Here is a 14,076-nt window from a genome sequence, read left to right as displayed (position 1 = left end):
TTTTTTTTTTTTAAGCAAAACACCAGTGTGGATCACAGAAGTTTTAAAAGTTGATATCATATTTATTTTTATTGGATAGTGTCAAATGTTGACAAATGTGTGGTAAATATAGTATAAAATAGTCTAATATATTTTACAAACACTGCTGCTGAAAATCTATTGCATGAGACAAATCATGTTGTACTCCATAAGAATCCTTAAATGTTTTTTCGATACTTATTCAATACTTATAGCTGCTTAAAACACTTATTCAATACTTACAGCTGCTTATTCGATACTTATAGCTGCTTAAAAACTTTTGGAATTTTGTTGTTAAATTATCTAACTATAACAGTACTGCTTGAGTTTTTAGTTGGTGGTGCTGAACAATCTTGCAATCTAGACTCCACAACTCTGAGCCAGGGGCCATGTAATCCTCTTTTTGTTCATTGCTCTCCTGAATGGGAAAGGAGTGAATGTAATTCCTAGGAGGGCCATTTTCTACTCCCTTCTCTTTTTAGCATCTATATCTCATAACAAGGACCCTTGTTTATTTTATTTGGACTCTTTTATGACTACAAATATAGTAATTGGAACTCATAAAAAGTTGGAAAATACAGACAAGCCAAGAAAACCTAAAATGTCGTGCCATTACTAAGCAAGCAGCTTATATGTTAGCACTGCAGGTTAATATAACCTTTTCACACATAAAACATGCATACTTACAAATGTATATGTAAACAAATACCTATATAGGCACTATGTTCTTTGTTTTGTTAAAATGGCATAAGATAATGCTTTCTTTTAACCTGCCCTTTTTAGTTAATGATTTCTAACTTTCATGTCAATAAAATTTTATCTTATTTGTCTATATATGAATTGTCCCAACTGCAATGAGATATATTGATAGTAGTTCTGTTTTTATAAAGGATATGTCTGTGTATTAGAAGGTATATTCTTAAACCACAGCTTTCAGGAGGTAATTATTTATAATTAGCTCTGAATATGCCATTCAAATAAATGACTAGGTAGAGGTTAGTCTAAAGTGGTAAATTAAAACTTTAATTTAAGAAATGTATTTTTAATATTTGATACTTTTGTCAGTTTCATACTGACTAGATCATTTATTAATGATCTTTAAATGTTAATTCTGTATTACTTCAAAATGTTTTCTGTTGTATAACTCAAGCATTCTTAAATTTGAGGTTAGATGTATTTGTGTGTGTACCTGATCCACTTCATTTCATACACACAGGCATAATAGAGAGCAGTACTTCATTGCTGAACTCATTGCCAAATCCAGTGGGTTAGTGTCAGTAACAGCAGGGAGTGTTCTAAAATTTTCCTTTAATATCATTGGTATGACTGATTGTTGAAGTGCTTTCATAATGGAGAGCTAGAACCAGTTCAATACAATATAGCTTTGAGGATTTTTTGGAAATGTGTAAAATAGTTGTTAGATACTGGGACAGATTTAAAGAATCACATTAAGGAGGATTCTTATTCATAGAGTTGGACTCCTTTTCAGATGCTTGAAATTCATCTATTATGGCATAGATGAACCTGTTTTCCATCATGCATCCTTATTTCCCTATGGCAGTTCCTGAATTTATTATCACAGGCTAATTGCTACTAGTGCCCTTTTCACTCCCAGGTGTCCCAGATTGAATGATAGGTTACATACCCACCCTATTGGTAAAGGACTTTGTTTAAACATCTCTAAGTTTTAGAAATTCACCAAGGCAATAGTTAGGCATTTTGCTGGTCTGAAAGTTATTTGGGAATCATGACCTGCACTTTTGATACTCAACTAGATCATTAAGACACAAAAATTGATGTCTTCGCTTACCCAGAAGGTAGCAAAACCAGGACAAGATTATCCTCAATATTTGTCACCAGTGTGAATGGGTTGGCAGATTTAGGGATTGCTTTTGTGATATCGTCAGTCCATGAAGTAAAACTGCAGCAGAAGCAGAGGGCCAACTGCAAACCATCTGCCCCATCCTGAATCCTGATTTTTGGTGCCATAAGGGTGAAAATGTAGAAGTCCTACTGGATTTGAAGTCAGGACTATTCTCTAACCCTAATTGTCCCTAATTCTATATATGCTCCCTAATTCTATATGTGCTCTCTAATTCTATATATGCTTTCCATCATGTGGTCATGTAACTTCTCTCGCCCCAATTTTTAAATTCATTAAGTGTGAGTACTTTTGTGATGGTTGTGGGCCCAAAGGAGATAATAGATGTGAAATTAATACAAGGGGTTGTTATTTATTTATCAAAGGTAGTACGAAATCTCCTAGGGATTTTTCCATTTCAAACAAGAGTTTTTAAAGAGTCTTAAAGAAAAATATGCCCTCCGGGAAATCATTATTTTACAAGAGAAAAAAAAATCTGTAACTATTAATGCAAAGCAGATTCTGTTAAATAATATACAAAATTCAAAGTGCTGTGGTGGTGTAGAAGAAGACAAAAATTTTTTTTTTCTTTGAATGAAGAAGTGATGATCAATTTCAGCCAATTTTTTCAACCTTTAATAATTTGACTCTGGCATCAGGTGTACTGCTGGCATGTGCTCCTGCTTTAGCAAATAGAAAAACAATTGTCCTTCTCTGGGGATCCCAAGGTCAAACCTGTTAGGCAACTTCTGTTAGGTTTTAGCTCAGAATAATTATTCTCAAACCAAAATTGCTGTCTTTGGTTGAAGTTAGTTGGTATCCAGGTAGATGATTCTAAACAACTCTATTCAAGAGATGATTTTATTTTCTGTGGGTACACTTTGTGACCAGTTAATCCTAAAGCAGCCCCATTGGATTCAGAACTTACTTAAAAGTTAATGTTCTACTCTCAAGTTATGACTTCTTTATGGTAGAGCCAGTAGTCACTAATTCCTACCCTTAAAATCGTCACATTGCTCAGTAGTGCCAAATGCTGAAACTTCAGTTAAATACTTGAAGCATTTGAACCCATCTCTGAAGCTGTTTTTGAAAAAGGTCTTAGTCCACATAATGGTTATATTCCACCTCAGTGTAAAGAAGGCATGGCAGTAGATAAGACATGGTTACTAGTCAAATCTGTTGGTTAAAAAAAGAAAAAGGGAAAAAATCCAGCTTTTACACCTATGTATATATATATATATATATATATATATATATATATTTTTTTTTTTTTTTTTAAGCAATGACTTTTCCAGCAACTTTGCAATTTCATGCTTCAGATACTGTATAGAGACAACATGGACAACACCACCTCTCTGACATTATATCAGGTCTTGGGAATAAAGATGGCTTAGAGGTGGTCCTCCTAGAGAGGATTTCATGTCTAGGTGCAAATGGAACCTATATAACATCTTGAGGGCACTCTACTCTTTAAGGTCTAGATAAGATTGACATCAACCCCTATCCACATCTTGTATAAAGCTCAATTCCTTTTATCATGTTATTATAAATTCCCAAGGAATTATGTTTTACAATCACCTCTGGCTCTGACTTTATATTTTATTTTTGGATTTTTATTGTTCAGTCTTTACCCTTTGTAATTTCCTTCTTTCTTTGATTTAGCCTCTTCCAAATCTATTGCAAAGCTATCAAGACCTTAGTGAGGTCTGTGGGTGACCAGGGAGAGGTTAATAAGCATATGAGATAGCAAACAAATTAAATTAGAATTTTTGGCTTCCTGTTGAGTCCTTTGAGGAATCCTGCCATTTTATAGTGAACCTGCAACTCAGGCCTCTTTCCATTAGCCAGCTTCCTTGCTGTCCCTTGTATCTTCTTACTCCTTCCTGCTTATATTCCATCCTATCAGATCCTTGCAAAATATATCTGGAATTTGACTTGTCTAAGGTACAGTCATCTCCCTCTTAACTTTTTGCAATAGCTGTGTAACTGCCCCCCCCCAACCTGTTCAAAATACAACACTCAGAATATAAGCCTTTTAAACCGTAAAGTACATCACATCATTCCTCACAACTCTTCAGTTTTTCTTTTTAATCTCATTTGGTTAAATTCCAAGTCTTCCCAAGGCTTTTAAGAGAATTACTCTGATTTCATGTCTACTGTTTTCACGCTAGTGGATTGATTTTCATTTTTCCTTGAATATATACAGCACACTCCTGTCTCAAAGCCTTGACTTGTCATCCCTTCCAGGAATGCTCTTTACTCTGTTATCCCATTTTATACAGGTCTCTATTCTAATGTCTTTTTTTTCTTTTTTCAGTTAGGACATTTCCTCACCTCCTTTTTAATCTTAGTTTTCATTAAAACACTTACTATTATCTAATACATAACACAGTCATGTAACATTTTGTTCAACAACTGACTATAAAAATATACTTGTATATATACATATCTCTCTCTATATATATATAATAGTTGGCCAAATAGGCTATACCATATAACCCAGGTGTGTAGTAGGCTATACCATCTAGGTTTGTGTAATTACACTCTGTGATGTTCACACATTGTTGAAATCACCTAAGGATGCATTTCTTAGAACATATCCCTGTAGTTAAGCAATGCATCAATGCAGAAATCTATATAAAGTGTGGTTTGCATTGAAGATTGCACAATGTCAGGCAATTAACCCTCCCCCAGATCTATTTTAATATTTTGAGAAATTCCATTCTGTTAAATGTGCTTTAAAAAAAAACAAAAACACATCACTGCAGAGTACTTGTTTCCTTGTCCTCTTCTCTCTAGATCTCTACTGTGGCATGCATCAGACTCAACTGAAGTTCTTGTCAAAGCTGTATTGTGCCTCACACCCAAGAGTTTCTCATTCAATGATCTGGGCTGAGGCTAGAGAATTTGCATTTTTAAGTTTCCAGTGACACTGATGTGCTGGTCCATGAAACAATTTGACAACCAATACATTAGAACTACTTTCTCCAATACAGTCCCCTATCCAATACTCAGTTTACTCACCACATGTGGCTATTTAAGTTGAATTGATATGAAATGAAAGATTTCGTTCTTAGTCCACTAGCTCAATATATTTTAAAGTGCTTACCACTTTTATGTGGTAAGTGGTCACTCTATTGGGCATCACAGATAAAGAAAATTTTCGTCATTATAGAAATTTCATTGAACACTGTTTTAGAATATACACTACATGAAGATGAATTTTTTCTCCATTCCTCCCCCCTCCCCTCTGCCCCAGTTCTATATATCCTCATATCTGTTTTCTGTTCCACTTAGAGCTTACTCTAGTGTAAGGAATGGAATAAAGTAGACACAAAATTTTTATTTTTCAATAGATGGTTTAGTTTTTCCAATGTCAGTTGTTGAAAATTCAGTTCTTTCCCCCCAAATTTCAAGTACCATTATCCTGTGCAGTATTAAATTCCTGTCTATATTTCTGTCTGTTACAACTTTCTGGTCTGTTACATTAATTTTTTTCTGGGAATAGGAATATTTTCAAGACAAGTTTGGCTTCTGATATTATTGAATAGGAATTGAACCTGTAATATAGAATGAGAGAAAAAAGTCATAAAGAAGTTTCATGATTTTAGTTGCCTTTCAAAGAGGCATTTTTATTAGAAAATATTTAGGGAGTATTGAGTTTATAATAGGTCCTCATATAAATAGCTCTATTCAGCCTGCAACCTTTTGCCATGAAACTTGTACAGTGTGCAGACATTTTATATGACCAAGTTGACTGTGGGAAGAGGCCATTATTATAACCATGGCCCGTTATCGATCCCATTTATTAGAAAATTATTATATTACAGATAGAAGTACAACAATTCAATAAGGCATACTAGAAGGGTTACATAAGTGAGTGTATGTTAAAAGTGTTACATTTTTCTTACTTTCTAAAAGTGGAAATGTCTTTTCCTTTCATATGTATATATTTATACAGGTGATGAAAAATGGCTCAAAAATAGGGATTAACAAAACAAGACTACGCTCATAACTATTTTTTCTTATAAACTTGTATATTTATGGCAGAGATTCTAAAGAACTGTATATTTAAGAAATAAAAGATGTTTGAAGTATAAGCTTTGCTATTTTTACGTTTATTACTAGGCACACTTATGTATCTAGAGAAAGAAATACAACTTTAACATACTGCCATTTATTCAGAGACAACAATGGATAGTCATCCATTTGTTTGGCAGTAAAAATTCTCTCTTCTTCCAGTGTAATGATATTTACAATTACTGCATTTTCCTGGGCATTATTACCTAACCCTTTTTATTGTCAGAGAAAGATGTTTTGATTTCCAAATCTAGAACTGATATATAACATCAAATTGCTCTCAAAAGTATTCTGTTATCCAAAAAAATGGCAATACCATTATATTTATCTCCCTCGGGATGAAATTTAATATGTACTATCTGAAGACAAAATTTGGGCAACTGCAGACAAGTTTATGTAGGATCAAACTATGTAATTCAAAAGAAAGACATAAAGCTTCCAAATACTGTTGTGCAAATATCTAATAAAAACATAAGGAGATACTTTGAGGACTGAAACAGAGAACATTTTTTACTTAGAGTCTTTTATTTTTGTTGATCTACCTATTAGGGCTACTTGTAGGTGGAGGAGGAGAGGAAAGTGAAGGTAACATTATGAAACATGCTTTTTTATCCCAAAGATAGCGAACTAGCCTAAGAATAAGCAACAACCATAGAAGGTAAAAGGGAGGCAAGGACTGAACACAGGGAATAGTTTGAGAAATCTATAGAAAGTGTGGTTTGCATTGAAGATTGCACAATGTCAGGCAATTAACCCTCCCCCAGATCTATTTTTAATATTTTGAGAAATTCCATTCTGTTAAGTGTCCTTTTAAAAAAAAAAAAACATGTTCATGATTGTTATGATTTATGCAGCATGGCAGCATGATCTTTTTGTTATTCTCTGAATTATAACCTTATATTTTACTTAAAATTAATATGAGTGGTGGAAAAATTACCATTTGGTTACTTATGAGCTCAATCTTCATAATCTTTTTCTTGCAGTTACATTTGCAGTATTTGCTCTCACAAATACTAGTTTGTAGACTTATGTTGTCTATTGAAGACAACACCCTAAAAAATGCTTAAATAACTTTAATAGTTTATGAAAATGTTTTATGGGTCTGTATGATCGGCATTACTCTTGTTCTACAGTAAACCTATGATGGACTTGTTGATATTCCTCTGTGCACAATATCATTTAAATCCATCGAGTTACACAATTGATCTACTGTCAGCTGAGAAGAATATCATCAAATTTAAGCCAAACACACCAATAGGAATGTTAGAGGTGGAAAAAGTAATTTTAAAGCCAAAAATTTTGGATAGGAAAAAGCCGACACCTATCATACCAGAGGTAAGAATTTACTACAGATTTTAGTCATTATCTGCAGATCATTTTAAATGTAATAAAAATTAGTTGCCCATGTTATAATTGATATAAACATCGCTATTTTGTTTTCCTAGACCACTTTGTTTAGGGTTCAGTTGTTATTATTCCTTGAGTTAATTATGATTGGGGGAATACTTTAAATTTTGGATATTAAGTTTTGAGGATCTACACACTGTAGATATCACTTAAAATGGTCATATGTTTCTTTCCAACTTCCTTTACATACAGGATTTAATTCAATTACAATAATATGAGGTAATTGAAGTAACACAATTTTGAATTTGTAGTATAGGTATCCAAATAAGGAATGTTTTCATATTTTTGACTAATAAGTCAAAATAGCCAAAGTAGTAGTAGTAACAACAAAGTAATGATAGGTAATCAAAATAGCTAATGTTAACTTATTGGTAATTTACCATATTTGAGCACCTGTTTTTATATGGATTGTATTGTCATGTTCTAATTGAGAAGCACAAAATACCCCCTTTTTTTCCATTGGGACAACTGAAAAACCACTAAAAAGATAAATATACCCCAAGCAAAGGATAGAATCAAAAATGTATAATACTGTTATTATATGTTTGCTAATTTTAAACTAAACACTTAATGGAACAAATGGAACAAAACTAAGGCTTACATAATACGATATATGAGATTTTTGTTCCTTTTTCATTTAAAACCTCTTAAATATTTAAACTCTTTACTATGTAAAGAATTCTGAATTTAACCCAGATTATTTAAGAAGCAAATTGTTTCTTAGAATCTGCTTTGGATTTAGGAAGCAATATTAATCATAGTATTTTCAAAATAGAAAAATTATATTTATTGTATGAAATACAGCTATAGATTGTTATAATTTAGACATCTTTGTATAATGTTTGTTGCAGTAAATTATGGTACAAATATGACTTTAATTCTATGTTGCAGAAGACTGTGAGAGTAGTGATCAATTTTAAGAAAACACAGAAGGCGATAGTGAGAGTTAGCCCACATGCATCGCTTCAAGAACTTGCCCCTACTATATGCAGCAAATGTGAGTTTGATCCATTACATACACTGTTATTGAAGGATTATCAATCTCAAGAGCCCCTCGATTTGACAAAATCTCTTAATGATCTGGGACTAAGAGAACTGTATGCCATGGATGTCAGCAGAGGTAAGACCTTTCACTCTATTCATTTGATAGGATGTATATATTTGTATGTATGTATAGTGTGTTTATAGGTATCCTCAAATTCATAATGCAAGTCAATAATAGATCCTAGTGATAGAAGTAAATATATGTTTTGGAAATAAGGAAACTAAATGTAATAAAATTTAAATTGGAGTGAAATTATTAAAATTGGAATGAAAACCTCCTTCTCTTAGTTGTCATCCACAGTTCACACTTTTCCATCTACCTATGAATATCTCTTGGTGAAATTTAATTTAATTCTTTGAGGCTTTGAGATTTAGACAGAAAATCAAAATTTACACACCAGTTCATTGTTGTTACCAAGTATGACTCATTATGGTTTTATCTGAGTCTTAGTTATCATTTGAGTGTCTTGCCATATTTTCTAAATTCAACACACAGGATCAAATGATTTATAAAATTCCAAAATAATTTAGACTAATTCCAAAAAGAGTATAAATAGAAATAACTCACAGCCTTAATCTATAGAAATAATTTAATACTTAAAATAAAATTTTGAGATCTTAGCATTTATATGATGTGTAAAAAGGAAATGTGAGCTTATTTATTCAACACGTCATTTGTTTTACTAGGAGAAACAGAAGTTTAGTGAGGAGACAATTATTTAAACACTTTTGCATAGAGAACTTCAAATTCAATTCTGAGATTGTAGCTATTTGTAATCTATAGACTACTTTTTCAGTTCAGTGATGTATTATACTTGAGCAAACATCATCTTTACAGTCAATTTACCCTCTTTTACCCCTCCTTCTGTAGCCACTTCTGTTACTGCATTCCATAAGTCATCTTTACAAGGTAAGCTATTGAATCAGTAAAAACAAATTTTAACATGAAATATAATTGAAATTATAACATTAAATATTAGAAAAGTTATAACAAAAATATAAAAATTATAACATGAAATATAACATGGAAACTGTTCAGTAAAATGAAAATAAGCTACTAGGTTTACCCATTTTCTTAACATTACTAATATTTACATTATATGAGAGATTTTATCTTAAAGAATCTTTGATTTTTATTTCCTAAAAATAACTTGTAAGCCTCCCCTTAATTTCTGAATTTAATAAAATAACTATAATTCAAAAGCTTGAAAAACTATATAATTCTTAAGAATGTGAGAAATACATTGATGACTCTCAGTAAGAAAATGATTTTGCTAAAATTTTTATTGGTTTCAATGCTAATAGTTTGGTGGCACCTTGAAAGAATCTTAGCTATTTCTGTTGAGCAGTTATTCAGAATAATCAATCAATTTTGTAGTTTTAAATGATTTGTGACTCTTGTAATAACATGGAAAATTCTTAGCTAAAATGTGCTTTTAAACATTTAAGTGTGTTTAATACACCATGTAAAAAACTTTATAAAATATTCCTTACATAAAAGTTTTAATAGTGGTTACCTTTGGGTGATAGGGCTGTAATTAACTTTTTAATCCTCCTTATAGTATTTTATAATGGGAGTATATTATTTTTAAAAAGAAAAATTTTATTAGGAATTGGCCAATAAATGTCTGAGATTTTTTTCCCCCTTATAAAAATGATAGGCTAAGATAATTGATTACTGTATTAATTACCACCCTATTAAAAAACACCTGATAAACTGTATACATTGCATGTTATTGAAATCTTTCTTTGCCACTTCTGATTTTCTCATAGCATGAATCTCTCAATTCCAGGATTTAAGCTCACTTGAGTAATAGTATGATTATTTATTATCACTGGCTGTCATAAAGACTAGCCTAATCAAAGGAGTTGAGAATTCCTGTGATCTTTAAGTGTATACTGCTAACAATCAGAAGAGATGTATTTTAATTCTGACACTACATTGACTATCAAGCTAATTTGGTACATTGAGAGAGCAAATAACTTTAAATGTCTAGATGCCACCTTCCACTTCTATAATAATAAAGAGATTGGAAAATTGGAGAAGGATAGGCCTCCCAATATGTCCAAAAAGACTGATGCCAATTGAGACCGGGAAAGCTCAAGAGAAACTTTTACTACTGCCTTAAACTACTTAGCAAAATGAAAACTGCTTTTGCCCAGATTTAGAGTTTTCCCAGAATAATCTTTCTGTAAGAAACCGCTCTACCTAACTCTATAATAAACATATATTGATAATTGCAGAGCATCTATCCCTTTTATCATAGGAGTCTGCCTTCTCTCATAGAGAAGCTACAGGCCCCTATCCCATCCCTTAGTTCAAAATACATACCCTTATTTTGCCCCATTTACTTTAGAATTTACATCTCTGTAGAGACTTCATATGCATGTAATTATATTTGTCCTTTTCTCCTAATAATCTGTTAATTTGAGTGCTTACATAGCCCAAGAACACAGAGGGGTAGAAGGAAATTTCCCCTCTGCTTCTGCAGTGTCTTTTTGGTTCTTTCCAGGAACATATTTTGTTACTTGTACTTGACATTTGCTCCTCATTTTGTTACTCTCTCAAATTACATAACTCAAAGCAAATTCCATAATTTTGTTGGTCTTATTTTGAAGGTGTTAAATCTGTTTACTTCTATTAACTCTTCTAGTCAAAAAAGGATATGAATTATTAAGAGTATTAAATGTTGTTAACATAACCTGAAGAGACTGGGACAGGACAATTAAGAAAGCTCCTTTACAGAGTCAGAAATTACTAAATCAATTCAAATTGCCAAGGGCTTCCGCCTCCCTATTTTGTCTATTACCAGAAGGCTTAAAACTTTTAATGTAATTATTTGTTTTATGTATAACTCATATGCATATGATTTCTCTTCTAGAAACAGAAAGCTATAACACCTGAGTTGCTTTCTGAGTAAACTTAAGTCCTTGTTTGTCCTAGTATTTAACTCTGACATGCAGGTTTAAAAGACCTAAAGGTTTAAAAGAACACTTAGGCAATTAACTAGTGTGGAAGATGACTGGATACCTGGAAATTGCTCTACCAACAATAGCAAGATAAAATACTCTAATATATTTCACTAAACCACCATATTAATTTTTTGTCTATTTTCCATCAAACTTTAATTATAAATCTACATTTGGTGAATTCTATCAGAAAATGAAATATTATTTCTAAAAAACTGAAAAAAAATCGAAGGTATTATAAATCATTTTATATTATAAATAAATATTAGTTGAATTTCTATCATTTCAGTCTGTGTGTTTTGTTGCAAGTTATTCAAACTCTTTGGTCACTGAGGTCCTCAGATATGTAAAGAGGTGATTCTCTGTTTCTTTACATTCCCAATTTTAGAAGAAGAATTCAGAATGATAGCTTGTGATACCTATCTCACCAGATTGCTCTAAGAAATAATTAGGAATAAGAGAAAAATTAAATCTAAAATTCTATCCACATGTTTATTACTGTTTATTGTTAACATTGTTAATAAACTCATTGTATAGAAAGTATAATGCTTGATAGGTAAGGAATCAAATTTGTAAAGTTTTTTTTTCGAAATATAGTTCTTTAATTTGTTTTGAGGTATATCGCATTAAAATATTTATTGATGTCTAAACATTTCCTCTTAAAAAAGACTATATATTTACCCAAAGTAAGGGCTATATATTTAAAATTTAAATGTGTTTAAAACTACTGTTTACTCCTGAGTTCTGTTTTAGCTATTACCCACAAATTTTGATACATAGTACTTTGTTTCTAATGTCATTGAAGTTATATTATGGTTTATCATAAAACCTGTGTTTCTTAGTAGAAATATATTTTTAACATTTACATATCCCTACTTCTTGCCTCCTTATTTTTTTAATTGGAAATTTATTTATGGTAGAAACCAAGTATTAGTCAATTTTCCTTACTGCATCCTGTGGTACCACCTAACGTTGCGTTACCCTCCCTATTTCCTGTAAATTCATTGTTTCATCTAGAAACTCACTCAGGTTTGAGTGATATATTCGGCAGGATTACTTCATTGGTGGTATTGTGTACTCCATTAGCAGAATATAACATTATTTTAATGTTGGCCATCAATAATCATTGTTTTACCTTAAGTTAATTAGGAATTGAAAAGTGGCTGTAGTTCATTACAAAGAACCCTTTAATTGTTAAGATATTTCTAAAAAATAAAACTTCCCCATGTCAGCTATCTACCATGAAGAATTCATTCAGAAAAAGCAGGATGAGAATGTTCTTCATCAGTTTTTAAAAATAATATATTGATTCCTTAACATTACAGAAGTAAACAATGAGCATCTTTTTTTTTTTTCGGTGTCACTATGAATGTATAAAATTAAATAAATGTTTCAATTTATTAATTCTTATAACCAAATTTTCTTGACTGTTGCCAGTAGAAGCTATAGCAGATTGGGTCCTTAATCCTTTCAAAACAACTCTAATAGGCTTTGATAGTTTTAGCTTTGCTTTGACCAGGCTCATATTGTACATTCCTTGATAACAACAAAGAATCAACCATTCTTAAGTAGTCATGGGTCCTTTTATAGGATCATAGTATTCAGAGACAATCTGGACCAGAGTGACACAGCATAAAATAACTTGTCACTGTTTGGAGGCACTTTCAGTTGACCGTAGCAAATAATTTTTAGAAAATGAAATATTATATATCCGGCCTTGAGGTTTGACATTTTCAAAGCTGATTAAAATGTGGTTTCTCAGTTTTGACACTACTGACATTTGGGTCTGGATATCTCTTTGTTGTTGAGGGGCTGTCTTGTATTTTGTAATGTTTGGCAGCATCACTGCCCTCTACCCAGCAGAAGCCAGTCATCCATTCTCTCCACCCTGCCCTAGTCGTGCAAACCAAACATAGTCTTCAGACATTGTCAAATGTCCTCTGTGGGGTGGGGGAAATGTTACCCCCAGTTGAGAACCAACAGATTAAAACTATAATGTTTGTGAAACATTAAACAAAGTAAAAGGTAACTATGATGAATCATGTTTTGGAGAATAAAATATTTCATCATAATTTATGTCTGAGACAAAAAAATAATTCAATATAAGCAAAGGGACAAACTGTGTGGTAGTAGCTTCATATCTTATTTAATTCAATGTGTTTTTTTTAATTCTGAAATGTTGGTAATTGTGTGTAAAAAACAGACTCTGACTCACAAGGAATTGTGTTTATATCCTAGCTGTCATTTCCTGATTTTTGACCCTAAGTATGTATCTAAAATTAGGTTCTTCTGCTGTGAAATAGGAACAATAATATTGTTTGCTTGCTGCTTTGACAAATAAAATATAAAATGTCTAGCAGAGTTCATGGTTTATATTAGACTATACTTAGTAGCTTTTATCATTAAATAAAATGTTAAAGAGAAAATAGAAGAATTTGCAAGTGAACATACCATTCCTTGTACAAAAGAAAGGCATTTTTCTCCTATTTTTAGAGTCCTGCCAAATATCACAGAACCTAGATATTATGAAGGAGAAAGAAAATAAAGGATTTTTCAGCTTTTTTCAACGCAGTAAGAAAAAGCGAGAGCAAGTAAGTATTTCTTATGTAGCATTTTATGATTACACCTTCTAATATTTTGTTTAAAGGCAGGTGCTTTTTATCTTGAGATTACCTATGGATTTTACCTTTTCGTTC

The 14,076-nt window shown here is 31.8% G+C and overlaps 1 protein-coding gene across 1 annotated transcript in view; it reads left to right on the top strand.

Annotated features, from left to right (window-relative positions):
- Window positions 1–14,076, top strand: part of COBLL1 (cordon-bleu WH2 repeat protein like 1) — a gene marked incomplete at both ends in the record, with an annotated part of 133,096 nt that overhangs the window by 83,376 nt on the left and 35,644 nt on the right. The window contains 4 exon segments of the mRNA XM_084242165.1: window positions 7,093–7,294; window positions 8,258–8,486; window positions 9,282–9,320; window positions 13,874–13,971. Coding sequence (XP_084098291.1) covers window positions 7,093–7,294; window positions 8,258–8,486; window positions 9,282–9,320; window positions 13,874–13,971 — 568 coding nt within the window.

This window comes from Talpa europaea (assembly GCF_964194135.1).
Source record: "Talpa europaea genome assembly, chromosome: 1".
Classification (NCBI taxonomy): Eukaryota; Metazoa; Chordata; class Mammalia; order Eulipotyphla; family Talpidae; genus Talpa; species Talpa europaea.
This window is presented reverse-complemented; position numbering and strand designations above follow the sequence as displayed.